General features: G+C 37.7%; 1 protein-coding gene across 1 annotated transcript; it reads right to left on the minus strand.

Moving 5' to 3' along the window:
• Positions 1-11,164: 11,164 nt before the first annotated feature.
• Positions 11,165-21,098, minus strand: LOC141391389 (uncharacterized). Its single transcript, XM_073964291.1, has 6 exons — positions 20,974-21,098; positions 20,808-20,883; positions 20,188-20,703; positions 12,027-12,344; positions 11,656-11,956; positions 11,165-11,453 (listed from the first exon to the last, which is right to left on the minus strand). Exons 1-6 carry the CDS (start codon positions 21,011-21,013, stop codon positions 11,256-11,258), a joined length of 1,449 nt encoding a protein of 482 aa, XP_073820392.1. The 5' UTR covers positions 21,014-21,098; the 3' UTR covers positions 11,165-11,255.
• Between the last annotated feature and the right edge of the window lie 6,460 nt (positions 21,099-27,558).

A 27,558-nucleotide genomic window follows, 5' to 3' on the forward strand; every position in this document is an offset into this window, starting at 1 on the left:
TGGTGTTTTTAAACCCCAATTCGAGAAATTTTTGGAAGTTGGGATTTTTAAACCCCAACTCGTGAAATTTTTGGAAGTTGGGGTTTTTAAACCCCCTGCTCGTGAAATTTTCGGAAGTTGGGATTTTTAAACCTCAACTCGTGAAATTTTTGGAAGTTGGGTTTCTTAAACCCCAACTCGTGAAAATTTTGGAAGTTGGAGTTTAAAAACCCCAAACCGTGAAAATTTTGGAAGTTGGAGTTTAAAAACCCCAACTCGTGAAAATTTTGGAACTTGGGTTTCTTAAACCCCAACTCGTGAAATTTTTGGAAGTTGGGGTTTTTAAACCCCCTGCTCGTGAAATTTTCGGAAGTTGGGATTTTTAAACCTCAACTCGTGAAATTTTTGGAAGTTGGGTTTCTTAAACCCCAACTCGTGAAAATTTTGGAAGTTGGAGTTTAAAAACCCCAAATCGTGAAAATTTTGGAAGTTGGAGTTTAAAAACCCCAAACCGTGAAAATTTTGGAAGTTGGAGTTTAAAAACCCCAACTCGTGAAAATTTTGGAACTTGGGTTTCTTAAACCCCAACTCGTGAAATTTTTTAAAGGTTGGGATATTTAAACCCCAACTCGTGAAATTTTTGAAAGTTGGGATTTTTAAACCCCACTTTTCAAAGATGGGGTTTTCAAAGATGGGGTTTTTAAACCCCAACTTCCAAAAATTCCACGAGTTGGGGTTGGTAAACCCCAACATCAAAAAATTCCACGAGTTGGGGGTTTTAAACCCCACGATTTGGGGTTTTGAAACCCCAACTTCCAAAAATTCCACGAGTTGCAGTTTTTAAACCCCAACTTCAAAAAATTCCACGAGTTGGAGTTTTTAAACCCCAACTTTGGCAGTTGGGGTTTAAAACCCCCAACTCGTGAAATTTTTGGAAGTTGGAAGTTGAAATTTTCGGAAGTTGGGGTTTAAAAACCCCAACTCGTGAAATTTTCGGAAGTTGGGGTTTTTAAACCCCAACTCGTGAAATTTTTGGAAGTTGGGGTTTAAAAACCCCAATTCGTGAAATTTTCGGAAGTTGGGATTTTTAAACCCCAACTCGTGAAATTTCCGGAAGTTGGGATTTTTAAACCCCAATTCGTGAAATTTTCGGAAGTTGGGATTTTTAAACCCCAACTCGTGAAATTTCCGGAAGTTGGGATTTTTAAACCCCAAGTCGTGAAATTTTCGGAAGTTGGGATTTTTAAACCCCAATTCGTGAAATTTTCGGAGGTTGGGATTTTTAAACCCCAACTCGTGAAATTTTTGGAAGTTGGGGTTTTTAAACACCAACTCGCGAAATTTTCGGAAGATGGGGTATAAAAACCCCAACTTGTGAAATTTTCGGAAGTTGAGATTTTTAAACCCCAATTCGTGCAATTTTTGGAAATTGGTGTTTTTAAACCCCAATTCGAGAAATTTTTGGAAGTTGGGATTTTTAAACCCCAACTCGTGAAATTTTTGGAAGTTGGGGTTTTTAAACCCCCTGCTCGTGAAATTTTCGGAAGTTGGGATTTTTAAACCTCAACTCGTGAAATTTTTGGAAGTTGGGTTTCTTAAACCCCAACTCGTGAAAATTTTGGAAGTTGGAGTTTAAAAACCCCAAACCGTGAAAATTTTGGAAGTTGGAGTTTAAAAACCCCAACTCGTGAAAATTTTGGAACTTGGGTTTCTTAAACCCCAACTCGTGAAATTTTTGGAAGTTGGGGTTTTTAAACCCCCTGCTCGTGAAATTTTCGGAAGTTGGGATTTTTAAACCTCAACTCGTGAAATTTTTGGAAGTTGGGTTTCTTAAACCCCAACTCGTGAACATTTTGGAAGTTGGAGTTTAAAAACCCCAAACCGTGAAAATTTTGAAAGTTGGAGTTTAAAAACCCCAAACCGTGAAAATTTTGGAAGTTGGAGTTTAAAAACCCCAACTCGTGAAAATTTTGGAACTTGGGTTTCTTAAACCCCAACTCGTGAAATTTTTGAAAGTTGGGATATTTAAACCCCAACTCGTGAAATTTTTGAAAGTTGGGATTTTTAAACCCCACCTCGTGAAATTTTCGGAAGTAGGGGTTTTTAAACCCCAACTCGTGAAAATTTTGGAAGTTGGGGTTGTTTAAACACCATCTCGTGACATTTTTGGAAGTTGGAGTTTAAAAACCCCAACTCGTGAAATTTTTGGAAGTTGGGGTTTTTAAACCCCAATTCGTGAAATATTTGGAAGTTGGGGTTTTTAAACCTCAACTCGTGAAATTTTTGGAAATTGGGATTTTTGAACCCCAACTCGTGAAATTTTTGGAAATTGGGATTTTTGAACCCCAACTCGTGAAATTTTCGGAAGTTGGGATTTTTAAACCCCAACTCGTGAAATTTTCGGAAGTTGGGGTTTAAAACCCCCAACTCGTGAAATATTTGGAAATTGGGATTTTTGAACCCCAACTCGTGAAATTTTTGAAAGTTGGGGTTTTTAAACCCCAACTCGTGAAATTTTCGGAAGTTGGGATTTTTAAACCCCAACTCGTGAAATTTTTGGAAGTTGGGGTTTTTAAACCCCAACTCGTGAAATTTTTGAAAGTTGGGGTTTTTAAACCCCAACTCGTGAAATTTTCGGAAGATGGGGTTTTTAAACCCCAGCTCTTGAAATTTTTGGAAGTTGGGGTGTTTAAACCCCAACTCGTGAAATATTTGGAAGTTGGGTTTCTTTAACCCCAACTCGTGAAATTTTTGAAAGTTGGGGTTTTTAAACCCCAACTCGTGAAATTTTCGGAAGATGGGGTTTTTAAACCCCAGCTCTTGAAATTTTTGGAAGTTGGGGTGTTTAAACCCCAACTCGTGAAATATTTGGAAGTTGGGTTTCTTTAACCCCAGCTCTTGAAATTTTTGGAAGTTGGGGTGTTTAAACCCCAACTCGTGAAATATTTGGAAGTTGGGGTTTAAAAACCCCAACTCGTGAAATTTTTGAAAGTTGGGGTTTTTAAACCCCAACTCGTGAAATTTTCGGAAGATGGGGTTTTTAAACCCCAGCTCTTGAAATTTTTGGAAGTTGGGGTGTTTAAACCCCAACTCGTGAAATATTTGGAAGTTGGGTTTCTTTAACCCCAACTCGTGAAATTTTTGGAAGTTGGGGTTTTTACACCCCAACTCGTGAAATTTTCGGAAGTTGGGGTTTAAAAACCCCAACTCGTGAAATTTTTGGAAGTTGGGGTGTTTAAACCCCAACTCGTGAAATTTTTGAAAGTTGGGGTTTTTAAACCCCAACTCGTGAAATTTTCGGAAGATGGGGTTTTTAAACCCCAGCTCTTGAAATTTTTGGAAGTTGGGGTGTTTAAACCCCAACTCGTGAAATATTTGGAAGTTGGGTTTCTTTAACCCCAACTCGTGAAATTTTTGAAAGTTGGGGTTTTTACACCCCAACTCGTGAAATTTTTGGAAGTTGGGGTTTTTAAACCCCAACTCGTGAAATTTTCGGAAGATGGGGTTTTTAAACCCCAGCTCTTGAAATTTTTGGAAGTTGGGGTGTTTAAACCCCAACTCGTGAAATATTTGGAAGTTGGGGTTTTTAAACCCCAACTCGTGAAATTTTCGGAAGTTGGGGTTTTTAAACCCCAACTCGTGAAATTTTTGGAAGTTGGGTTTCTTTAACCCCAACTCGTGAAATTTTCGGAAGATGGGGTTTTTAAACCCCAACTCGTGAAATTTTTGGAAGTTGGGGTGTTTAAACCCCAACTCGTGAAATATTTGGAAGTTGGGTTTCTTTAACCCCAACTCGTGAAATTTTTGAAAGTTGGGGTTTTTAAACCCCAACTCGTGAAATTTTCGGAAGATGGGGTTTTTAAACCCCAACTCGTGAAATTTTCGGAAGTTGGGGTTTTTAAACCCCAACTCGTGAAATTTTTGGAAGTTGGGGTGTTTAAACCCCAACTCGTGAAATATTTGGAAGTTGGGTTTCTTTAACCCCAACTCGTGAAATTTTTGAAAGTTGGGGTTTTTACACCCCAACTCGTGAAATTTTTGGAAGTTGGGGTTTAAAAACCCCAACTCGTGAAATTTTTGGAAGTTGGGGTGTTTAAACCCCAACTCGTGAAATATTTGGAAGTTGGGTTTCTTTAACCCCAACTCGTGAAATTTTTGAAAGTTGGGGTTTTTAAACCCCAACTCGTGAAATTTTCGGAAGATGGGGTTTTTAAACCCCAGCTCTTGAAATTTTTGGAAGTTGGGGTGTTTAAACCCCAACTCGTGAAATATTTGGAAGTTGGGTTTCTTTAACCCCAACTCGTGAAATTTTTGGAAGTTGGGGTTTTTACACCCCAACTCGTGAAATTTTCGGAAGTTGGGGTTTAAAAACCCCAACTCGTGAAATTTTTGGAAGTTGGGGTGTTTAAACCCCAACTCGTGAAATATTTGGAAGTTGGGTTTCTTTAACCCCAACTCGTGAAATTTTCGGAAGTTGGGATTTTTAAACCCCAACTCGTGAAATTTTCGGAAGTTGGGGTTTAAAAACCCCAACTCGTGAAATTTTCGGAAGTTGGGGTTTTTAAACCCCAGCTCTTGAAATTTTTGGAAGTTGGGGTGTTTAAACCCCAACTCGTGAAATATTTGGAAGTTGGGTTTCTTTAACCCCAACTCGTGAAATTTTTGGAAGTTGGGGTTTTACACCCCAACTCGTGAAATTTTCGGAAGTTGGGGTTTAAAAACCCCAACTCGTGAAATTTTTGGAAGTTGGGGTGTTTAAACCCCAACTCGTGAAATATTTGGAAGTTGGGTTTCTTTAACCCCAACTCGTGAAATTTTCGGAAGTTGGGATTTTTAAACCCCAACTCGTGAAATTTTCGGAAGTTGGGGTTTTTAAACCCCAACTCGTGAAATTTTTGAAAGTTGGGGTTTTTAAACCCCAACTCGTGAAATTTTCGGAAGATGGGGTTTTTAAACCCCAGCTCTTGAAATTTTTGGAAGTTGGGGTGTTTAAACCCCAACTCGTGAAATATTTGGAAGTTGGGTTTCTTTAACCCCAACTCGTGAAATTTTTGAAAGTTGGGGTTTTTACACCCCAACTCGTGAAATTTTTGGAAGTTGGGGTTTAAAAACCCCAACTCGTGAAATTTTTGAAAGTTGGGGTTTTTAAACCCCAACTCGTGAAATTTTCGGAAGTTGGGGTGTTTAAACCCCAACTCGTGAAATATTTGGAAGTTGGGTTTCTTTAACCCCAACTCGTGAAATTTTTGAAAGTTGGGGTTTTTACACCCCAACTCGTGAAATTTTCGGAAGTTGGGGTTTAAAAACCCCAACTCGTGAAATTTTCGGAAGTTGGGGTTTTTAAACCCCAGCTCTTGAAATTTTTGGAAGTTGGGGTTTTTAAACCCCAATTCGTGAAATATTTGGAAGTTGGGGTGTTTAAACCCCAACTCGTGAAGTTTTCGGAAGTTGGGGTTTTTAAACCCCAACTCGTGAAATTGTTGGAAGTTGGGGTTTTTAAACCCCAACTCGTGAAATTTTTGAAAGTTGGGGTTTTTAAACCCCAACTCGTGAAATTTTCGGAAGATGGGGTTTTTAAACCCCAACTCGTGAAATTTTTGGAAGTTGGGGTGTTTAAACCCCAACTCGTGAAATATTTGGAAGATGGGGTTTTTAAACCCCAGCTCTTGAAATTTTTGGAAGTTGGGGTGTTTAAACCCCAACTCGTGAAATATTTGGAAGTTGGGTTTCTTTAACCCCAACTCGTGAAATTTTTGAAAGTTGGGGTTTTTACACCCCAACTCGTGAAATTTTCGGAAGCTGGGGTTTAAAAACCCCAACTCGTGAAATTTTCGGAAGGTGGGGTTTTTAAACCCCAGCTCGTGAAATTTTCGGAAGATGGGGTTTTTAAACCCCAGCTCTTGAAATTTTTGGAAGTTGGGGTGTTTAAACCCCAACTCGTGAAATATTTGGAAGTTGGGTTTCTTTAACCCCAACTCGTGAAATTTTTGAAAGTTGGGGTTTTTACACCCCAACTCGTGAAATTTTCGGAAGTTGGGGTTTAAAAACCCCAACTAGTGAAATTTTCGGAAGTTGGGGTTTTTAAACCCCAGCTCTTGAAATTTTTGGAAGTTGGGGTGTTTAAACCCCAACTCGTGAAATATTTGGAAGTTGGGTTTCTTTAACCCCAACTCGTGAAATTTTTGAAAGTTGGGGTTTTTACACCCCAACTCGTGAAATTTTCGGAAGTTGGGGTTTAAAAACCCCAACTCGTGAAATTTTTGGAAGTTGGGGTGTTTAAACCCAACTCGTGAAATATTTGGAAGTTGGGTTTCTTTAACCCCAACTCGTGAAATTTTTGAAAGTTGGGGTTTTTAAACCCCAGCTCTTGAAATTTTTGGAAGTTGGGGTTGGGATTTTTAAACCCCAACTCGTGAAATTTTCGGAAGTTGGGGTTATTAAACCCCAACTCGTGAAATTTTCGGAAGTTGGGATTTTTAAACCCCAACTCGTGAAATTTTTGGAAGTTGGGTTTCTTTAACCCCAACTCGTGAAATTTTCGGAAGTTGGGGTTATTAAACCCCAACTCGTGAAATTTTCGGAAGTTGGGGTTTTTAAACCCCAGCTCTTGAAATTTTTGGAAGTTGGGGTTTTTAAACCCCAATTCGTGAAATATTTGGAAGTTGGGTTTCTTTAACCCCAACTCGTGAAATTTTTGAAAGTTGGGGTTTTTACACCCCAACTCGTGAAATTTTTGGAAGTTGGGGTTTTTAAACCCCAACTCGTGAAGTTTTCGGAAGTTGGGGTTTTTAAACCCCAACTCGTGAAAATTTTGGAAGTTGGAGTTTAAAAACCCCAACTCGTGAAATTTTTGGAAGTTGGGTTTCTTTAACCCCAACTCGTGAAATTTTTGAAAGTTGGGATTTTTAAACCCCAACTCGTGAAATTTTCAGAGGTTGGGGTTTAAAACCCTCAACTCGTGAAATTTTCGGAAGTTGGGGTTTTTAAAACCCAACTCGTGAAAATTTTGGAAATTGGGTTTCTTTAACCCCAACTCGTGAAATTTTTGAAAGTTGGGATTTTTAAACCCCAACTCGTGAAATTTTCGGAAGTTGGGGTTTAAAAACCCCAACTCGTGCAATTTTCGGAAGTTGGGGTTATTAAACCCCAACTCGTGAAATTTTCGGAAGTTGGGATTTTTAAACCCCAACTCGTGAAATTTTTGGAAGTTGGGGTTTTTAAACCCCAACTCGTGAAGTTTTCGGAAGTTGGGGTTTTTAAACCCCAACTCGTGAAAATTTTGGAAGTTGGAGTTTAAAAACCCCAACTCGTGAAATTTTTGTAAGTTGGGTTTCTTTAACCCCAACTCGTGAAATTTTTGAAAGTTGGGGTTTTTACACCCCAACTCGTGAAATTTTTGAAACCCCAACTCGTGAAATTTTCGGAAGTTGGGGTTATTAAACCCCAACTCGTGAAATTTTCGGAAGTTGGGGTTTAAAAACCCCAACTCGTGAAATTTTCGGAAGATGGGGTTTTTAAACTACAGCTCTTGAAATTTTTGGAAGTTGGGGTTTTTACACCCCAACTCGTGAAATTTTTGGAAGTTGGGGTTTTTTAACCCCAACTCGTGAAATTTTTGGAAGTTGGGGTTTAAAAACCCCAACTCGTGAAATTTTCGGAAGATGGGGTTTTTAAACCCCAGCTCGTGAAATTTTCGGAAGTTGGGGTTATTAAACCCCAACTCGTGAAATTTTCGGAAGTTGGGGTTTAAAAACCCCAATTCGTGAAATATTTGGAAGTTGGGTTTCTTTAACCCCAACTCGTGAAATTTTTGAAAGTTGGGGTTTTTACACCCCAACTCGTGAAATTTTTGGAAGTTGGGGTTTTTAAACCCCAACTCGTGAAATTTTTGGAAGATGGGTTTCTTTAACCCCAACTCGTGAAATTTTTGAAAGTTGGGATTTTTAAACACCAACTCGTGAAAATTTTGGAAGTTGGGGTTATTAAACCCCAACTCGTGAAATTTTCGGAAGTTGGGGTTTAAAAACCCCAATTCGTGAAATATTTGGAAGTTGGGTTTCTTTAACCCCAACTCGTGAAATTTTTGAAAGTTGGGGTTTTTACACCCCAACTCGTGAAATTTTCGGAAGTTGGGATTTTTAAACCCCAACTCGTAAAATTTTTGGAAGTTGGGGTTTTTACACCCCAACTCGTGAAATTTTTGAAAGTTGGGCTTTTAAAACCCAACTCGTGAAATTTTCGGAAGTTGGGGTTATTAAACCCCAACTCGTGAAATTTTTGGAAGATGGGTTTCTTTAACCCCAACTCGTGAAATTTTTGAAAGTTGGGATTTTTAAACACCAACTCGTGAAAATTTTGGAAATTGGGTTTCTTTAACCCCAACTCGTGAAATTTTTGGAAGTTGGGTTTCTTTAACCCCAACTCGTGAAATTTTCGGAAGTTGGGGTTTTTAAACCCCAACTCGTGAAAATTTTGGAAGTTGGAGTTTAAAAACCCCAACTCGTGAAATTTTTGGAAGATGGGTTTCTTTAACCCCAACTCGTGAAATTTTTGAAAGTTGGGATTTTTAAACACCAACTCGTGAAATTTTCAGAGGTTGGGGTTTAAAACCCCCAACTCGTGAAATTTTCGGAAGTTGGGGTTTTTAAAACCCAACTCGTGAAAATTTTGGAAATTGGGTTTCTTTAACCCCAACTCGTGAAATTTTTGGAAGTTGGGTTTCTTTAACCCCAACTCGTGAAATTTTTGAAAGTTGGGGTTATTAAACCCCAACTCGTGAAATTTTCGGAAGTTGGGATTTTTAAACCCCAACTCGTGAAATTTTTGGAAGTTGGAGTTTTTAAACCCCAACTCGTGAAGTTTTCGGAAGTTGGGGTTTTTAAACCCCAACTCGTGAAAATTTTGGAAGTTGGAGTTTAAAAACCCCAACTCGTGAAATTTTGGAAGTTGGGATTTTTAAACCCCAACTCGTGAAATTTTCGGAAGTTGGGATTTTTAAACCCCAACTCGTGAAATTTTCGGAAGTTGGGATTTTTAAACCCCGATTCGTGAAATTTTCGGAAGTTGGGGTATAAAAACCCCAACACGTGAAATTTTTGGAAGTTGGGATTTTTAATCCCCAACTCGCGAAATTTTCGGAATTTGGGATTTTTAAACCCCAATTCGTGAAATTTTCGGAAGTTGGGATTTTTAAACCCCAACTCGTGAAATTTTTGGAAGTTGGGGTATAAAAACCCCAACTCGTGAAATTTTCGGAAGTTGGGATTTTTAAACCCCAATTCGTGAAATTTTCGGAAGTTGGGATTTTTAAACCCCAATTCGTGAAATTTTCGGAAGTTGGGGTATAAAAACCCCAACTCGTGAAATTTTTGGAAGTTGGGATTTTTAAACCCCAACTCGTGAAATTTTCGGAAGTTGGGATTTTTAAACCCCAACTCGTGAAATTTTTGGAAGTTGGGATTTTTAAACCCCAATTCGTGAAATTTTCGGAAGTTGGGATTTTTAAACCCCAACTCGTGAAATTTTTGGAAGTTGGGGTATAAAAACCCCAACTCGTGAAATTTTCGGAAGTTGGGATTTTTAAACCCCAATTCGTGAAATTTTCGGAAGTTGGGATTTTTAAACCCCAATTCGTGAAATTTTCGGAAGTTGGGGTATAAAAACCCCAACTCGTGAAATTTTTGGAAGTTGGGATTTTTAAACCCCAACTCGTGAAATTTTCGGAAGTTGGGATTTTTAAACCCCAACTCGTGAAATTTTTGGAAATTGGGATTTTTAAACCCCAACTCGTGAAATTTTCGGAAGTTGGGATTTTTAAACCCAATTCGTGAAATTTTCGGAAGTTGGGATTTTTAAACCCTAACTCGTGAAATTTTTGGAAGTTGGGATTTTTAAACCCCAACTCGTGAAAGTTTCGGAAATTGGGATTTTTAAACCCCAATTCGTGAAATTTTCGGAACTTGGGATTTTTAATTTAAACCTCAACTCGTGAAATTTTTGGAAGTTGGGATTTTTAAACCCCAACTCGTGAAATTTTCGGAAGTTGGGATTTTTAAACCTCAACTCGTGAAATTTTTGGAAGTTGGGATTTTTAAACCCCAACTCGTGAAATTTTTGGAAGTTGGGGTTTTTAAACCCCAATTCGTGAAATATTCGGAAGTTGGGGTATAAAAACACCAACACGTGAAATTTTCGGAAGTTGGGATTTTTAAATCCCAACACGTGAAATTTTCGGAAGTTGGGATTTTTAAACCCCAATACGAGAAATACTTGGAAGTTGGGATTTTTAAACCCCAATTCGTGAAATTTTCGGAATTTATGGTATAAAAACCCCAACACGTGAAATTTTTGGAAGTTGGGATTTTTAAACCCCAACTCGTGAAATTTTTGGAAGTTGGGATTTTTAAACCCCAACTCGTGAAATTTTTGGACGTTGGGATTTTTAAACCCCAACTCGTGAAATTTTTGGAAGTTGGGATTTTTAAACCCCAACTCGTGAAATTTTTGGAAGTTCGGGTTTTTAAACCCCAACTCGTGAAATTTTTGGAAGTTGGGATTTTTAAACCCCAACTCGGGAAATTTTTGGAAGTTGTGATTTTTATTTTCGGAAGTTGGGATTTTTAAAGCCCAACTCGTGAAATATTTGGAAGTTGGGGTATAAAAACCCCAATTCGTGAAATTTTCGGAAGTTGGATTTTTAAACCCCAACTCGTGAAATTTACGGAAGTTGGGATTTTTAAACCCCAATTCGTGAATTTTTTGGATGTTGGGGTTTTTAAACCTCAACTCGTGAAATTTGTGGAAGTTGGGATTTTTAAACCCCAGCTCTTGAAATTTTCGGAAGTTGGGGTTTAAAACCCCAAATCGGGGAATGGCTTATAGTTGGGGTTTAAAAATCCCAACTCGTGGAATTTTTTGAAGTTGAGGTTTCAAATTCCCAGCTCGTGGAATTTTTTGAAGTTAGGGTGAAACGGCCCGTAACAAAATAAATTCCTGTGACGACCATGGCCTCGCTGAACAGCTTCATAATAAAAACGCGTAATCGCAGTACTTTATCGCCAATATTTCAACAACATTGATGCCTTTAATCCAATTTAAGCCCCTTTCTTAAGTTGTATTTTTCCGTGTAGACTGTGTTGTAATATCACCAAAGTATTTATGTAATTTATGAAGTTTTCATTTTAAATTATTTTACTAAATTTATTTTTATTTTTATATTTGTATGATGGTTATAAGAATATTTATTCATTTTTCATATCCACCATATACCAGTCATATCATCTCCATAATCGGCAGCTATTATCCTTCGATGCTGTGAGTATTATATCACCGCTATAACTAAAGGCACAGGAGAAAACTTCGGCTTCATGTCCAGCCAACACTTGAGAGCACAAACCCGATTCAATTAACCATAAGCGGGCAGTATGATCAGCCGAAGCTGTCATAAGAAGTCCACCGGGTGGACTAAAGCAGACCTGCAAAATATGAAAATTATTTGTCGGACTTTTTTTTAACAATGTTAGACAATGTTTTTGGGTGCATTCGATATAATCATCCTAATTGCTTGAAATGATTTGTATTTTAGGCTATTTCCGAAAATAGATTTAACCTTCATTAAGCCCTATATTTTCGTTAATGGTTTTCTTTGAGTGTCTTTAAATTGTTGGTATTTATTACCTTTGATACTTCTTCAGTGTGACCCACCATTACAGATAACATTTCCAACTCGCCACTTATATTCCAAACCCTAGCCGTGCAATCATTACTGGCAGTGGCCAAACGTCTACCCGAACAATCAAATGCCACATCCAAAATTTCATCAGTATGCTCCTTAATACAAAACAAAGCTTCCGAGGTCTTTCGTACATCCCATATACGAGCTGTACTATCCAGAGATCCGGTGGCAATTAAATCACAAGAAAAATTCCAAACAGCATTGCTCAATTCAGCGGTGTGACCACGTAATTGGGTTATCAAACTTTAATTAAAAAAAAAAAAACAAATTAAAAGGAAAAAAATATTCGATACAAATTTTTATACCATTGTACCTTTTTGAGCGTATATCCCATAAGCCAGCGGTTCTATCAAATGATCCGGTCAACAACATATAGCCATCTCTACTAAAACGACAATTTATAACCTCAGCACCATGATACGCCAATGTCTGCAATTCTTGTGTCGATTCTATGTGAAATAGCCGTGCCGAACCATCCATAGACGCTGTGCAAATTGTTTCGCTGTTCACTGGTTGAAATTCGGCAGAAACAATTTCAGCAGTGTGACCAATTAGTGTACTGCGACAAAGTCCCGAAGCTGGACACCACACTTTTGCTGTGCTATCGAAGGAACCAGTAACAATGCGATCACTGAAAGAATAGATCTCAATAAATTTTTTTCCGCCACACCGTGGAATTTTTTAAAGTATATTTTGAATATATTTTAAGTCCCAAATCGTAGAATTTGTTAAAGTATATTTTAAACCCCAACTAGTGGAATTTTTACACCCTACTCCACAATGTGTGAAGGGTATTATAAGTTTGTTTTGCTAAAAATTCATGTAACACCGCGAAATATTCGTCGTAAACCCCAATGTTATATACCATTTTTCATATCTCGACGAAATATTTAGGGCATGAAATGGACCAAAAACTAAATATTTATCCGGATTTTTATCTGCTCTGTAGGTCGCAATCATAGTCCGATCAGCGCGAAATTTTACATAAGGTGTGAGCTTATGACAGAAAATAAGCTTGAAACTTCACATGATTATCAGATAATTTTTAACGGGTGAAATGGACCGAAACTTTTGTCTGAAAATTAGAAAAAATGTTAATATATACACTGTGTGTATTTTTTTTGAGTCATGTTTTATTAACCATATTCTGACTCCACAGTGTGATAGAACACCAAAAATGAGAAGACACGTGTCTCGCCGTTTTTTCCTATCTCATCAACATTCGCGGTTATAGGCCTCCAAAGGTTTGAGGCTTTGATGTAAAAAGGGTCATTTAGTCAGGACTATATCTTCCAAACCGTTAGGAGATTTGAATTTATCTCAGAGGCAATGTTGTAGCTCCTGTCGTATAGAACAAAAATTGTGAACACATATAACCCATCAAACTTCATATGCAAGGTCAAAATCGCCATGGTCAAATTTGTTGTGTATTTATTTCAGCTAAAGTCCATATTTTGTTGCTTCAAAATTTGAAGAAACAAAATGTTTAACAGTGGGTAATGAAATTGATTACTACGAGCGGAGGCAGAGAAGACTATAGTTTCGGAAGCAGCCAAACTTCCTCATCAGTTCTCTTAATCGCTGACTCTGTATCGATAAACAGGTCAATAAGAGTGACCAGAAAATTAAACAGAACGAGAAATTTTCTGTATCCTCCTAAATCTGTTGACCGCACAATTGAGTAAGAATAATCAAAATCATATACCCACTACTGTTTTTTAATGCTGTCTTTGCATCGCAAAGAAGACAAGCATAAGTAGTGTTGTTTGCAGTAAGCAGAGATCACAACAAAATGTTGTTTTTGCTTTATGCGTAGTCAACAAGTAAGGCCGTGCTGATTGCCTGTTATTGTTGTTGGCTTTGTATTGTTGGACTGCAAAATAATACTTGTTGTGTATTTATTTCAGCTAAAGTCCATATTTTGTTGCTTCAAAATTTGAAGAAACAAAATGTTTAACAGTGGGTAATGTATAGATTACTACGAGAGTCAAATTTATTTTAAAATTTTTCTCAATTTTTTTTATACAGCTATCAAACAAACAAACAAACAAAAAAAAACAAACATTGTTCCACAACATCCCATACGGGACAAGGGAGACTTCTCTCATATCAATGAGTGCACCCCGATTCATATTAGCTCAATGATATGGGACCTACATTTTATAGCCGATTCCGAACGGCGTGTCCTATGACACCACTTGTAGAGAAGTTTTACATGGCTGAATACTCAGGAAATGTCGCCAACATCACTGAGGGGTATTTTGCCACCGTTGAAAATTTGATGTTGCCTAGTCGGGGAATCGAACCCACGACCTTCTGCGTGCAAGGCGGGACCAAACCGACCAAATTTGAAGCAAACAACCAACTACAAAAATGTACCTCAGATCTCAATAAACATCTTTCTAGAATATACGAACTCTGTAGAAACGGATCTTAATGGTCAAAATTGCAAAAAAATTGCGATTATTATCCTCTTTTCTCGGCTTCTGCTCCATAGATACTAAACCGTTCAAAATTCAGGAAAAGAATCAACCACAATAGTGTAGCAAAGGCTTCAATAAACAACTTTCTGGAATATGCGAAATGTCTATGAACGGTTCTTAATGGTAAAAATAGCAAAACTTTTTTGAAAATATCCAATTTGTATAATTTTTTCTCCGACTCTGGTCCAAAGATACGCATTCGCCCAAAAATTAAGGATACCGTCAACCACAAAAATGTACCTAAAATTGGATATTTTCAAAAAAGTTTTGCTATTTTTACCATTAAGAACCGTTCATAGACATTTCGCATATTCCAGAAAGTTGTTTATTAAAGCCTTTGCTACACTATTGTTAAATTTTTTAAAGTAGGGGTTTTTAAACCCCATCTCGTGGAATTTTTTAAAGTTGGGTCTTTAAAATAACCCAACTCTTACTTATGTACTTACTTAGCTGGCCCATTACAGAAGATTTGTTCCATAGACCGAACTAAGAAAAGATCTCCAATTATCTCTGTTTAGTGCGTCGCTTTTTGGAATACCGCGCCTTGTCATCTCCTCATCGACTTGTTTGCGCCATATATTCTTTGGCCTGCCACTTCTGCGTGCACCGCCGCCTTTTTAGAGGGTTCATCATCGCTCATTCTTATTATATGACCTAGCCAACGTAATCGCTGCATCTCGGTACGTTTAACTATATTGATGTCGTTGTATAGCAGATACAGCTCGTGGTTCATACGACGTCGATATTCACCGTCAACGCAGATCGGTCCGTAGATCTTTCCAAGAATTTTTCTCTCAAACACGCCAAGCACTGCCTAGCGCAAGTACCCAGGCTTCGGAACCATACATCAGCACGGGTAGTATTAGCGTTTTGCATAGTGTTATTTTTGTTTGACGAGTTGTGGCTTTGTTTTTAAAGTGCTTACTTAGGCCAAAGGAGCATCTGTTGGCCAATTCAATTCTTCTTTTTATTTCACAACTGATGTCGTTTGTTGTGTTTACGGCGGTGCCGAGGTATGCGAAGTCTTTTACTATCTCAAAATTATAGGAACCAACTTCAACAGTTGGCCCGATCTTAATGGACGCATTGCGCGTCGACACCATCAACTTGGTTTTCTCGCCGTTTACCGCCAGACCCACTTTAGCAGATTCTCCTTCGGCCTTTATAAAGGTATCAGTTACTTCTTTTACTGATCGTCCCATGATGTCTATATCATCAGCATAAGCAAGTGACATGTGGCTATTGCTGTAGATTGTGCCATTTCTTTTGACGTTTGCCACTCGTATAACCTTTTCTAGCAGGATGTTAAAAAGATCACACTCCACACACTGTCTCCTTGCCTGAAACCTCTTTTGGTACAAAACTCTTCGGAGAAGTTCTTTCCTATTTTAACTGAAGATCTTGTGTCAGTTAAAGTCATTTTACAAAGCCGGATGAGTTTTGCGGGGATACCAAATTCAGACATTGCTTGGAATACCTTTGAACGTAGCGGGCTGTCGAAGGCTGTTATATAATCGACAAAAATGTGGTGGGTGTCGATCTGCATCTCTTGGGTCTCCTTCAGGATTTGCCGCAGGGTAAATAACTGGTCAATGATGGACTTGCCAGGTTTAAAGCCGCATTGGTATGGTCCGATTATTTCGTTGACCATGGGCTTTAGTCGTTCGCACAATATCTCTGACACTATATTGTAGGCGATAGGGAGAAGACTTATCCCCCTACAGTTAGAGCATAATGTCTTATCTCCTTTCTTATGGACGGGACACATGATGCTCAGGTTCCAATCGTCGGGTACGCGTTCTTCCGGCCAGATGGAGCTAATTAGCTGATGCATACACCTTATCAGCGTGTCGCCTACGGTTTTAAACAGCTCGCCTGGTAAGCCATCGGCTCCTGCTGCCTTATTATTCTTCAGTTTATTTATTGCTGTTTTTACCTCATCTTGGCCGGGCGGTATACATTCTATACCATTTTCTGGGATTGGATCTGTGGTATCATCGTCTTCGCTACTATTGGATACCAGCAGATTGGAGAAATGTTCCTTCCATATCTTGAGTATGCTATCTGTATCTGTTACCAGATTACCTTGCTGGTCGTTACAGGAGGATGTGCCATTTCCAAAGCCATCAGTTTGATGTTTCACTCTTTGGTAGAATTTTCGGACTTCATTCTGTCTCTTGTACATCTCGATTTGTACACACTCCCGAATCTCCATCTCTCTCTTTTTCCAGCGGAAAATACGTTTTTCCTCTCTCCTTTTCTCCCGATACCTCTCTCGTGCGCTACTGATTGTAAAGTAGCCCTATATGCCGCATTTTTCTCTTCGGTAGCAGCACGACACTCCTGGTCATACTATGGATTCTTTGGTGGATGTCTCTCGTATCCAAGTACTGATTTTGCGGCTGTTTGCATGGAGTTTTGCCATTGTCCTAATATGTTATCGGGACGAGGAGTGCTTTGATTAAGCAGTTGGGCCAGTTGAGTGGAATATGCTGTGGCTATGTGTTGTGATTGCAGCTTACCGATGTCCAACTTGCGTGTTGTGTCCGCTCGCAATCTATTTGCTACGTTTAATCTGGTACGTACCTATGCTGCAACAAGGTACGATCGTACATCTAACACGCTTGATGCATGTCCTCCATCTATCACAACATGATCAATTTGATTTCTTGTTCTTTGATCTGGCGACAGCCAGGTGCCCTTATGAATATCGAGATGCTTAAATCTGGTACTGCTAACTACCATGTTTGTTGCAGCTGCATAGTCTGTCAGCCTCGTACCATTGTTAGATGTTTCACTCTGGAGACTGAATTTCCCGACTGTTGGGCCAAAGATATTCTCCTTTCCAATTTTGGCATTAAAATCGCCTAGTATAATTTTAATGCCATGGGCAGGGCAACGGTCATATGTTTCTTCTAAGCGCTCGTAAAATATATCTTTGGTCTGTTCATCCTTGTCTTCAGTGGGAGCATGCGCGCAAATAAAGCTGATGTTGAAGAATTTTGCTTTTAATCGAATTGTAGCAAGTCTTTCATTCACTGGGGTGAAGCTGGAAACCAGATGTTTTAACCTCTGACCAACTACAAAACCGCAACCAAACTCATGCTTTGTGTCATGGCAGCTATAATACAGTGCGTCACCTTTAGGTGTTGTTGTGACATCTTTCCCAGTCCATCGTATTTCCTGTATGGCAGTAATGTCGGCCTTGTACTTTTCAAGTACATCTGCCAGCGCGTACACTGCATCTTCTCTATAAAGAGTGCGAACATTCATGGTCCTTAAAGCGTTTGCGGGGTTCGTCAACTTTAGAATGGTTTGTTTTTCTTTTCTTTCGCTTTTTCATAGTAGGCTGTTTTTTCTAGGGGAGGGTTACTAACCCGACGCCCAAACCCAAGTTTTTAACGTCCTTATGGGTGAACGCGCGGCACATGTTAGCTGACTACCTTTAACGGGTGTTAAAGACAGTTCCCCAGGTGACACCACGGGGAGGTCAGTGTCCACTTGTGTTGAAGGAGTGACCAAGATAAATCCTCGGCTTTGCCATGTTAAAACCGGTCAGGACCGTTCCTTGGTATCTTCCATACCCTACGTCACCCCAATATTTGGTACAGAAGTTTTTATTACTTGCAGGATGGTTAGTATTGAAAATGGGATATATCGGTCCACGTTTAAATATTTATTTTTATTTTATTTATTTATCAACTTTACAATAATTCTAAGCCATCGGGCCAATTTAAATGAATTACATTATATTACATATGTGTATGTTATCACTACTCAGAGTGCATATAAAACTAGGTATATGATATAATCCTATAATTACAAATACTCCAAGCCATAAGGCTAAAACAAAATACAAATATTTATATTCCCACAACCAAATGTAAGAAAAGATTAAAAAAAAAGTTAAAAAAATAAACTATAGATAATAATAAGGTTATAACCCTTCATATTTGAACTGACAGTTAAAAACAGTGAGATCACTAAAATAATAAAAAAAAACAATTTGGCGTTCATCAAACGATGGAAAGAGAAAGTATCTGAGCGTCAGAGTAGGTGTTGCAGAAGATGTCTTGAGAAAGAAGCTGGTGATATATTAAATACTTTTAAATTGTTGGGCAAAATATTATATAGCCGCGCTACTCCTACTTGGAATGATCTATCCATTAAAAAAATAGCACTAGAAATATTCAAATGGCTCCTTCTTGTAAAAGTGGAGAAGTTGAACAAAGACAATAAAAAAGTAGGACATTGGTTACGAACCAACTTATAGAAAAACACCAGTAATCGAAGTTTTATAAAATTTGGAAAAGAGGTCCCTAGAAATTTAATGGTATATGGCGTAATGTGATCACGCCTATTAACGCCGTAAACATAGCGAACTACTCTATTAATTGCGAGCGTAATCAAGTCAATAATTCCCTGACCTGCACCAGTGTAAACCTCCAAGCAGTACAAAACAGTAGGCAGAACTAGACTATGAGCCAGACGCTATATATATATAGCCCCCATATAAATATAGCCCCCATAGAACGGTACCTTCCGATTTTCGGTATTTTTAAGGATTTAGCTTCATTATCCTACCAAAAGGGCTGAAATTTGGTACGTAGTCTTCTTTACGGGTATAAAATATTCCCCCAGAATTTTGTCGGTATCGGTCCACGCCTTCATATAGCCCCCATAGAACGGTACCTCCCGATTTTCTGTATTTTGAAGGTTTTAGCTTCATTGTCACACCGAAATGGCTGAAATTTGGTACTTAGTCTACGTTGGTGATATAAAACTTTCCCCCAGAACTTTGTCGGTATCGGTCCATGCCTACATTTAGCCCCCATAGAACGGTACCTCCCGATTTTCGGAATTTTAAACTTTGTGGCCTCAATATTCCACCGAACTGGCTGAAATTTGGTATTTATACTTTGTTAGGTGTACTCAAACTTCCCCTTTAAATTTGTCGGTATAGGTCCACGCCTTCATATAGCCCCCATGGAAAGGTACCTCCCGATTTTCCGTGTTTTGAAGGTTGTGGCTTCAATATTCCACCGAAATGGCTGAAATTTGGTATTTAGTCTTCAATGTGATATAAAACTGTTCGCCAGAAATTTGTCTGTACAGGTTTACATATTGCCCCATTTCCGACTAAAATTCGTCGGTATAGGTCCACGTTTCGATATAGCCCCCTTAGAACGGTACCTCCCGATTTTCGTAATACTGAAGATTGTGACGTCAATATCTCAACGAAATGGCTGAATATCGTTATTTAGTCTTCCAAGAGTTGTAAAATATTCCAGAAGAGTATTATCAGTATAGGTCCACGTCTTCCCATATCCCCATAGAAGCGTACTTCTTGATTTTCGGATTTTTTTTAGTTTTAGCCACATTCTCTTACCGAAATATAGGAAATTTGGTATTTAGTCTTCTTTGAGTCTAAAAACTTTCCGTCAGAAATTTGTCGGTATAGATCGACGTTTTGAAATAGCCCCCATAGAAATTGCTGAAATTTAGTATTAAGTCTTGTGTGGAACTTGTGGTGGAGGGTATAACAAGTTCGGCCCGGCCGAAGTTAACGCCGTTCTTACTTGTTTTAAAGTATATTTTAAATCCCTGAAATAATTACTTAAAAATATTGGTTGTTTCTTTGAAACAAAAATCATGAAAAATTCATTTATTTTTGGCCGGCACAACTAGGGATGGCCCCTTAAACAGCATTCTATTTCTATTTTTCAGTCACCCTAAACATTGGAAGGAGGTGAAAATAACATGTTTCGCATTGAGCTAAGTCTCCATAATATTTGTTAATTACACAGAGTTATTTATGTATGGTATATACATAATATAAAAACATTATTTTTGCATTTGTTCTATTTAAAGAAACAAATCGTAATCCACATGGAATCTTTGCGATATCCTTTTCCGGTCACATACATGCATACATATGTAAATGCACATGTCTTCTATGTTTGTCATTTAATTTTAGCCACAACTACTTACCATTTGGGGAAATTGTAAGCGACGGCAAAGACAACATTATCATGTTCGGCAAGCACATGTTCGACACTGCCATCGTGTGTGTTGATAATGCGGCACGTTCTATCATAACTTCCGGTTATACAGTGTTCACCGCTTCTATCGAAACTGATGTTAGTCAATGGCAGGATGTGCGTGTCGAGACGTGTATGGAGATAGAATTTCTTTTTGGTGGGTTCCTGCAATTTACGTTGCAACTTGGTAATGGCCTTACGCACGGCACCATATATGACAGTTGTATCTGATGCTGGCTGCGTGATAACGTTGTGACAGTTTGTATTTTCCTTATCCTCAGTCGAGTTAATGCTGCCATCGTCGCTGCTGCCATTGGCATATGTTTTTTGTTTGTTTAATGTTCCACATGTTTGATGTTCGTGATGTTGCTGTTCCCATTGCCGTGCTCGTTGTAACGACTGTCCTTGTTGGCTGTCATGGTCCATACGTTGTAGTAGATTACGTGCCACATCGCCAGGATTTGAACTGAACGGAAGGAATGAAGTGAAAAAAACGTATTGATGATGTTCGTTAAATTGATTTGGGAAAATGTTTCAAAAACAAGAGTTATTACGTTTCGTTCTACTCACTTGATATTCAAATCCAATAAGTCAATATGCTGCAAATACTCTTCACCGTTACTGTATTGATAATTTAAGGCAATACCTGTAAAGCAAAAAAGAAGACTAACTTAATAAATCTATAATACGATAAATGTTGGACATTTTTGAATGGGAGTTTATTGTAAATATTTACCTGGAGGATAATAACGCAAATAGATTTTATTTAATAACATTTCATTTAATTTATTTTTCTTTCGATGTAAAGGAATGTTGTTTTGTTCGGGAAACCAGCACAACTATTTTGATGTTAAGGAATTTATTCCAAATCAGCGCGTTTGTTATTTTGCCTTTGGACAAATTTTGTTTTGTTTCGTTGTCAAGGTTATCTGTTCTGTAGATTGTTTATTCAATAATCGTGCACAAATATTTTCCAAAACCAAAATTGCATTTTGCTTTAATTCTTTGTTATTTTTTAATTGTTTTTATTTAAATTGTTTATATTAATTTTCTACTGTACTATTCATTCGTTAATTTTGAAAAAAAATGTATAGACGGCAAATATGAGTTGTTGTTTAATAAACGCCTGCACATACAAGGTATGAAAAAGCTTTTGTCTGCAAATTTAGATTTTAGTACTAAAAGCTCACTTTAAGAACACAAATAATGGGAATAGTGAAGTACATTTTTTTCGTTCTCGGATAATATAAAACCGGTTCTGCACAAATTTCGATTTAATAAATCCTGTGGGTTAATCTTATAGTACTTTTACATTGCACTATGGTTTCAAGCAGGAATTTTTTGGCCAAAACTAATTGGTTTTTGCGCAGAATAAAAAAACACATCAAGTCAACCGAAAATAATCAGTTTTTGTAAATACCGTTAGTTTACGTTGATTGGCGCAGTACCAAAGTTGACACTTTTTCATGTAAAAAATATTTTTTATATATATTTAAACTTTTAAAAAATGTCCAAATATGTCCACCTCCAAATCGAATTTGGAAGCTAGCAGGGGGTCTGTACTAATAAATTCAGAAGTCAAATCTTGCTCAAATTTGCCACAGTTAAAATAAAGTGGATTTTTTTATTTTAAGATGTGAGCATTTTTTTCAACCAATTTTCCTTAAAATTCATATTTAAGGGTTTCAGAGTGTAGAAAACAAGTATGTATAATTTTTTTGAAAATATGACAATTTTTTGTCATATCCCCCACATAAAAGTACCGTCCGATTTAAGATATTTTGTGGATTTTTGCGACACTTTATGACCGATTCGGCTGAAATTTGGTATTTCGACCTCTTGGAAGATATGAATCCTTCGTACCAAAAATTATTAATATAGGTCAATATTATGGTTTAGACCCCACACAACGGGACCACCCTGTTCAACAAATTTTGGCAGTTTTTGGTCATTTTGGTCGATAAAACGTGAGAATTGCTTTTTGTACACACTTATTATAAATAATAATTAATTTCAATACAAAATGGACGTTGAAATAGTTTTGGCCAGAAAATTTGGATTTGAGACCATTGTGTATTGGATTGTCAGTGAATCCCAAACCCAATTTTTTATTTTATTAAGAAACAAGTAAAAGAGTATCAGTCGATTTTGCCGACAGAGATATACCCTCAGCACATGTGAATTGAAACACTTTTTTTTCCAAAAAAACATATATTTTTAAGGGGTTTTGAAAATTATGGGCGTATGAACCGACAAAAGTATGGATTTAGATAGAAGCTCAAAAAGTTTTGCGGGGAAGGTATCTAAAGAAATGGACCGACATATTCCATTTTGAAAGTGGGTCTTATTTTCGGTGTCATCCCTCTCGATAGACATCGCGACCACCTGTCGTACCAGTTGGTCACCATATAATTCAGAGGTTTTGGACCATTATATCAGGAAGCATGTGCTTGCTTAAGAAAAAAATGATATCGCTGTAAACAGGACCACTAGGTAACCGATTTGCTCTGTTTATGAGATATCGCGCGTACTATTTTATCTAATATTTTCGAATTTTTTGTTGGGGGAGGTGCCGGGAGGAGTGGACCTACAAGCACCACCTTCGAATTTCATTTAATATCCGAAGAAATATTGCGATATGTAATGTGTGGATCAACTCCTGAACTAAAAAATAAAAAAATCGTCGGAGGGATTTTCAATCAAAGTTCACATTTTTAGGTTTTGGCGATTTTGCTTGGTAACCACAAGCCCTATCGAAATGGGATTTAAAAAAAATGTTGTAGCAGTGAAAATACTCTACAAGATTGTCCTTTACGATGTTTTCGTAGGTATTACCATTTTTGAGATATAGAAATTCAAATTTTGACAATTTACTGAATGTATCGTCTCCTTATAAAACTAGGTTATGACTGTAATTTCCCAACTTAAACATATATATCTCAAAAACGGTACAACCTAGGAAAAAATTACGAAAACCAATCTTATAGAGAATTTCAACAGCTAGTCCCATTTTGATAAGACTTTTCAAACAAATCGTGAAAACCTAAGAAAAAAAAACCTAAAAATGTGACCTGAACTGCTATATCTCAAAAATGGTAACCCCGAGAAACAAATCATAACGGTCAATCCTCTGGAGAATTTTCACAGCTACAAAATTTTCTTTAGCCCCATTTCGATAGGACTTGCGGTTTCCAAGCAAAATCGCGAAAACCTAAAATTTTTTTTCTTGTTTTTGAATTTTTCTCATCTATGAACATTCCTTTTTCAGAATCCGTGAAAGCTTCCCAGGTGTAAGCGGTTTTCATTTAAAGATAGTTAATGTGCACCCTGCATGACATAGTTTTATAGGGGGCCATACAGTTAGTACATTGTCCCAATTTGAACCTCTATATCCCAAAAATGGTTAAACCTACGAAAATACCATTGAGGTCAATCTTATAGAGAATTTTCATTGCTACAACATTTTCTTTAATCCCTTTTCTATATGTCTGGCGGTTTCCAAGCAAAAGCGTGAAAACCAAAAAAGCCCTAAAAATGTGAACTTTGACCGCGATTTCGATAGGACTTGCGGTTTCCACGCAAAATCGTGAAAACCTAAATAACCATTAAAAATGTCAACTTGAAACGCGATTTATTTAAGATGCGCTACGGCGATTTTTTTTTGTTTTTTGATTTTTCTTATCTATGAACATGTAGTATCAGAAACCGCAAAAACTTTCCAGGTGTAAGCACCTTTCATTTAAATTTAGTTAAGGCGCACCGTGATGGACTTGCCTCTGAAAAAACTTTTACCGCCGTAATTGAGGCAGCGAATGAAAGTTGCTGCCACAAAGGAGTGGATCGATATGGCTTATCTTCAAACTTAAACTATGTTTGGAGAAAATATTACTAAGGCCATATTTTGGACCGAAGCGGCAGATCCGTTCGAGAGTTATCTTGCGCTCCAACCACTCACACGGTGTCATAGGGGTTTTTTGCAACTTTCATGCTATTTTCCTAGGAAGTATGGACTTGCCCCTGATGGAACTTGTACCATCGTATGGAGGGCAGTGAATAGAAGTTGCTACAACAAAAATTAAAGCGATTCGAGAGCAGGTCCTAAACTGAACTGTTCCGAAATTTTGTGTGGCAGATACCCGAAGGAGTGGACGGATTGAGTCCATATTGTAACCTCATCCAAGTCGAGTAGAAAGTTCACGATGTGCAAAGTAGGGACCAAATCGGTTATTCCTTTCAAGAATTATAGTGCGCACAAATTTTCCGAACATTTTCGAACTTTTGTGGGAGAGGTACCAGAAGTAGTGGACCGATATAACCCATCTCCGAACTTAAACTAATTTTGGACAAAATATTGCGAAAGCCAAATTTTGGACCGAATCGGTTGATCCGTTCGAGAGTTATTGTGCGCTCCAGCCAGGCAGACAGATAGACGGACGGAAATGGCAAAATCAACTCCAAATTGTCTGAAACACATTTCGTCCAAACATAATTGGGGTCTAAAACCATTATTTCTATGAGGCACATTTTTCCCGTATGAAAGTGTATATACCCTCGTTAGCATAAATGCTGAGGGTATAAAAATGTGGACTGTTGAATTTGAATACAATTTCAGCTCAATTGTTCCAAAAATAAAACTTATGCTTCTTAGCTTTTTTTTCGACTACAGGTACCTAAAAACATATTTAAGGAAGTCCTTCGTTCCTATGACATTCCCATGTAAAAATAATGACTTTTACGGTCAATTTGTAAGTAGTTACAACTGTCAAAAAATTACTGAATGAAGTCATTACTTGGTAATCATTTTTTGCTGGGTTAAGTGACAAATGACATCCGAATACCTTCATACAAAAACCTTCAAGTACTCTTTTATGGGGTCAATCCCAAGCGTGGACTTATGTCCACTACTGTTGGCGGAGACAAAGAACCCTAAATGCCAAATTGTAGCTAATTTAGCCTGAACATTTAGCTATAAACGTAACAAGTAAGCAAATGCTATAGTCGGACGCGGCCGACCATGTGATACCCTACACCTCTACCTAGGGGTGAGCAAGCCTGTGTGCTAGCACACAGGCAAATTGTGAAAACGTACTCTTAGTTTTTTGTGAACCATAAACAATTAAAAGTTTATGCAATTTTTATTTATATTTTTTAATAATTTGCATTGTGGACGATTTTAGACAACATTAATGTTTAAAAAATGTTGAAATAAGTAACGAAACATCAAGAAATATTAAATATTAATTCTCCCTTAAATTTGCCTCTCTCTCGATTTTGCTCAGCTCTGCTTCTACCCCTTGGTATTAGCTTTCAGCAAATAAAAATTCCTTTATGGAATTATTGTAAGAAATAATTTTTTGAATTCTGTCACCTTATCACATCAAGCTTAAATAAGGCCGCCGAAGGTCGTGGGTTCGATTCCCCGGCTAGGTAAATTCAAATTTTCAACGGTGACAAAATACCCCTCAGTAATGTTGGCGACATTTAAAACTTCGCTTCAAGAGGTGTCAGATTCGGCGATAGCCAATACGAATCGGGGTGCACTCATTGATATGAGAGAAGTCTCCCTTGTTCCTTCTTGGTTGTTTGTGGAACAATCATATACATATATTATACATTTCTAATAAATATTCTAAAATTGGAAAATGGCAATAGTTTAGCCCCTTCTGCTATATCTTTAACTTTTATTTAAATATCAGTATCCTTTTTGGTATACACTTAATATAACTAAATACATATATAAGCCCCTACGAATATTCCCAGTTACAATGCAATTTGCCATATCTCTGATATTTGACCTGACAAAGCAGGCGATTTTTGCATTTGTAATATCAAAAATATATTTTATATCGATAAAAAATAACTAATAATGAATAGAGATCCAAATAATTTACATGCAAACTAATTTATAAATCCCAAAATTAATCATATTCAATTATACGCAAAGAAGGTGTGGGATGGTGCCATCACCTTCACCTAAATAAATATTTCAAAAAAACTTTAACGTTAGCGACACCTAGAAGATTTTGAAAAAAGGTGGCGATGCGACACATCCCAGCAAAAATTTGGTAGGCACATGTCATTACTTTCTGCATTACCAGGTAATGAGTACTCATTACCCTCCGCATTATCACACAGTACATATATAACAGTTAACACATAACTAGTTACATCCTTACTTACTGCTTACTTACTAAGTAATGAGTATGGTAGCACAGAGCTAGTGTGTCCGACTACAAATTCTAGAGTTGTGTGTTCAAAGCTCAGCGTCGGCATGTGTGTTTTTTGTGCCATGTTCTGTGATATCTTCTTTAACTTGGTCCTTCCATCGGAGTTTTGGCCTTCCCTTGGGGCGTATACCGTCGAGTGGCTCGTATTCAAATGCCTTTTTGGCGGGGGCATCTTTACGCATCCTGCTGACATGGCCAAGCCAACGCAATCGTTGTAGTTTGATACGTTTTACTATATCGATGTCGGTCAGCTGGTATAGCTCGTGGTTCATACGACGTCGGTATTCACCGTCAAAGCATATTGGTCCATAAATCTTTCGAAGAATTTTTCTCTCAAACACACCAAGTTCTGCCTCATCTGCTTTCGCAAGTACCCATGCTTCAGATCCATACATAAGTACGGGTAGTATCAGTGTCTGGTAGAGCGTAAGTTTTGTTTGACGAGAGGTTATTTTACTTTTAAACTGTTTACTTAGACCAAAGTAGCATCTGTTGGCCAATATTATTCTTCTTTTGATTTCAAAACTGATGTAGTTCGTTTTATTTACGGAATTGCCGAGGTAAATAAAGTCATTTACTACCTGAAAATTGTAGTTCTGAACATCAACAGTTGGTCCGAGTCTACTGGACGTCCTGCGTGTTTATACCATAAACTTTGTCTTATCGCCGTTGACTGCCAGACCCACTTTGGCAGACTCTTTTTCAATTTTCGCAAAGGTGGCTGTTACAGATCGAGTTGATCGACCTATTATATCAATATCGTCTGCGTAGGCCAGTAACATTATATCCTTATTGTATATAGTGCTATTTTTATCCCTTTCGGTATATACATTCGATTCTCGTATGACCTTTTCCAATAGAATGTTAAATAGGTCACACGATAGGCTGTCACCTTGCCTGAAACCTCGTTTCGTTTCAAAAGGTTCCGAGAGGTTCTTTTCTACTTTAACAGCTGATCTTGTATTAGCCAATGTCATCCTGCATAATCGTATAAGTTTTGCAGGGATACCAAACTCAGACATGGCTTGAAACACCTTTGATCTAATTGGGCTGTCGAAGGCGGCCTTATAGTCGACGAACAGGTGGTATGTGTC

The sequence above is a fragment of the Musca autumnalis genome, unplaced genomic scaffold, assembly GCF_047663935.1.
Source record: "Musca autumnalis isolate F117 unplaced genomic scaffold, ASM4766393v1 scaffold_1, whole genome shotgun sequence".
Taxonomy (NCBI): domain Eukaryota; kingdom Metazoa; phylum Arthropoda; class Insecta; order Diptera; family Muscidae; genus Musca; species Musca autumnalis.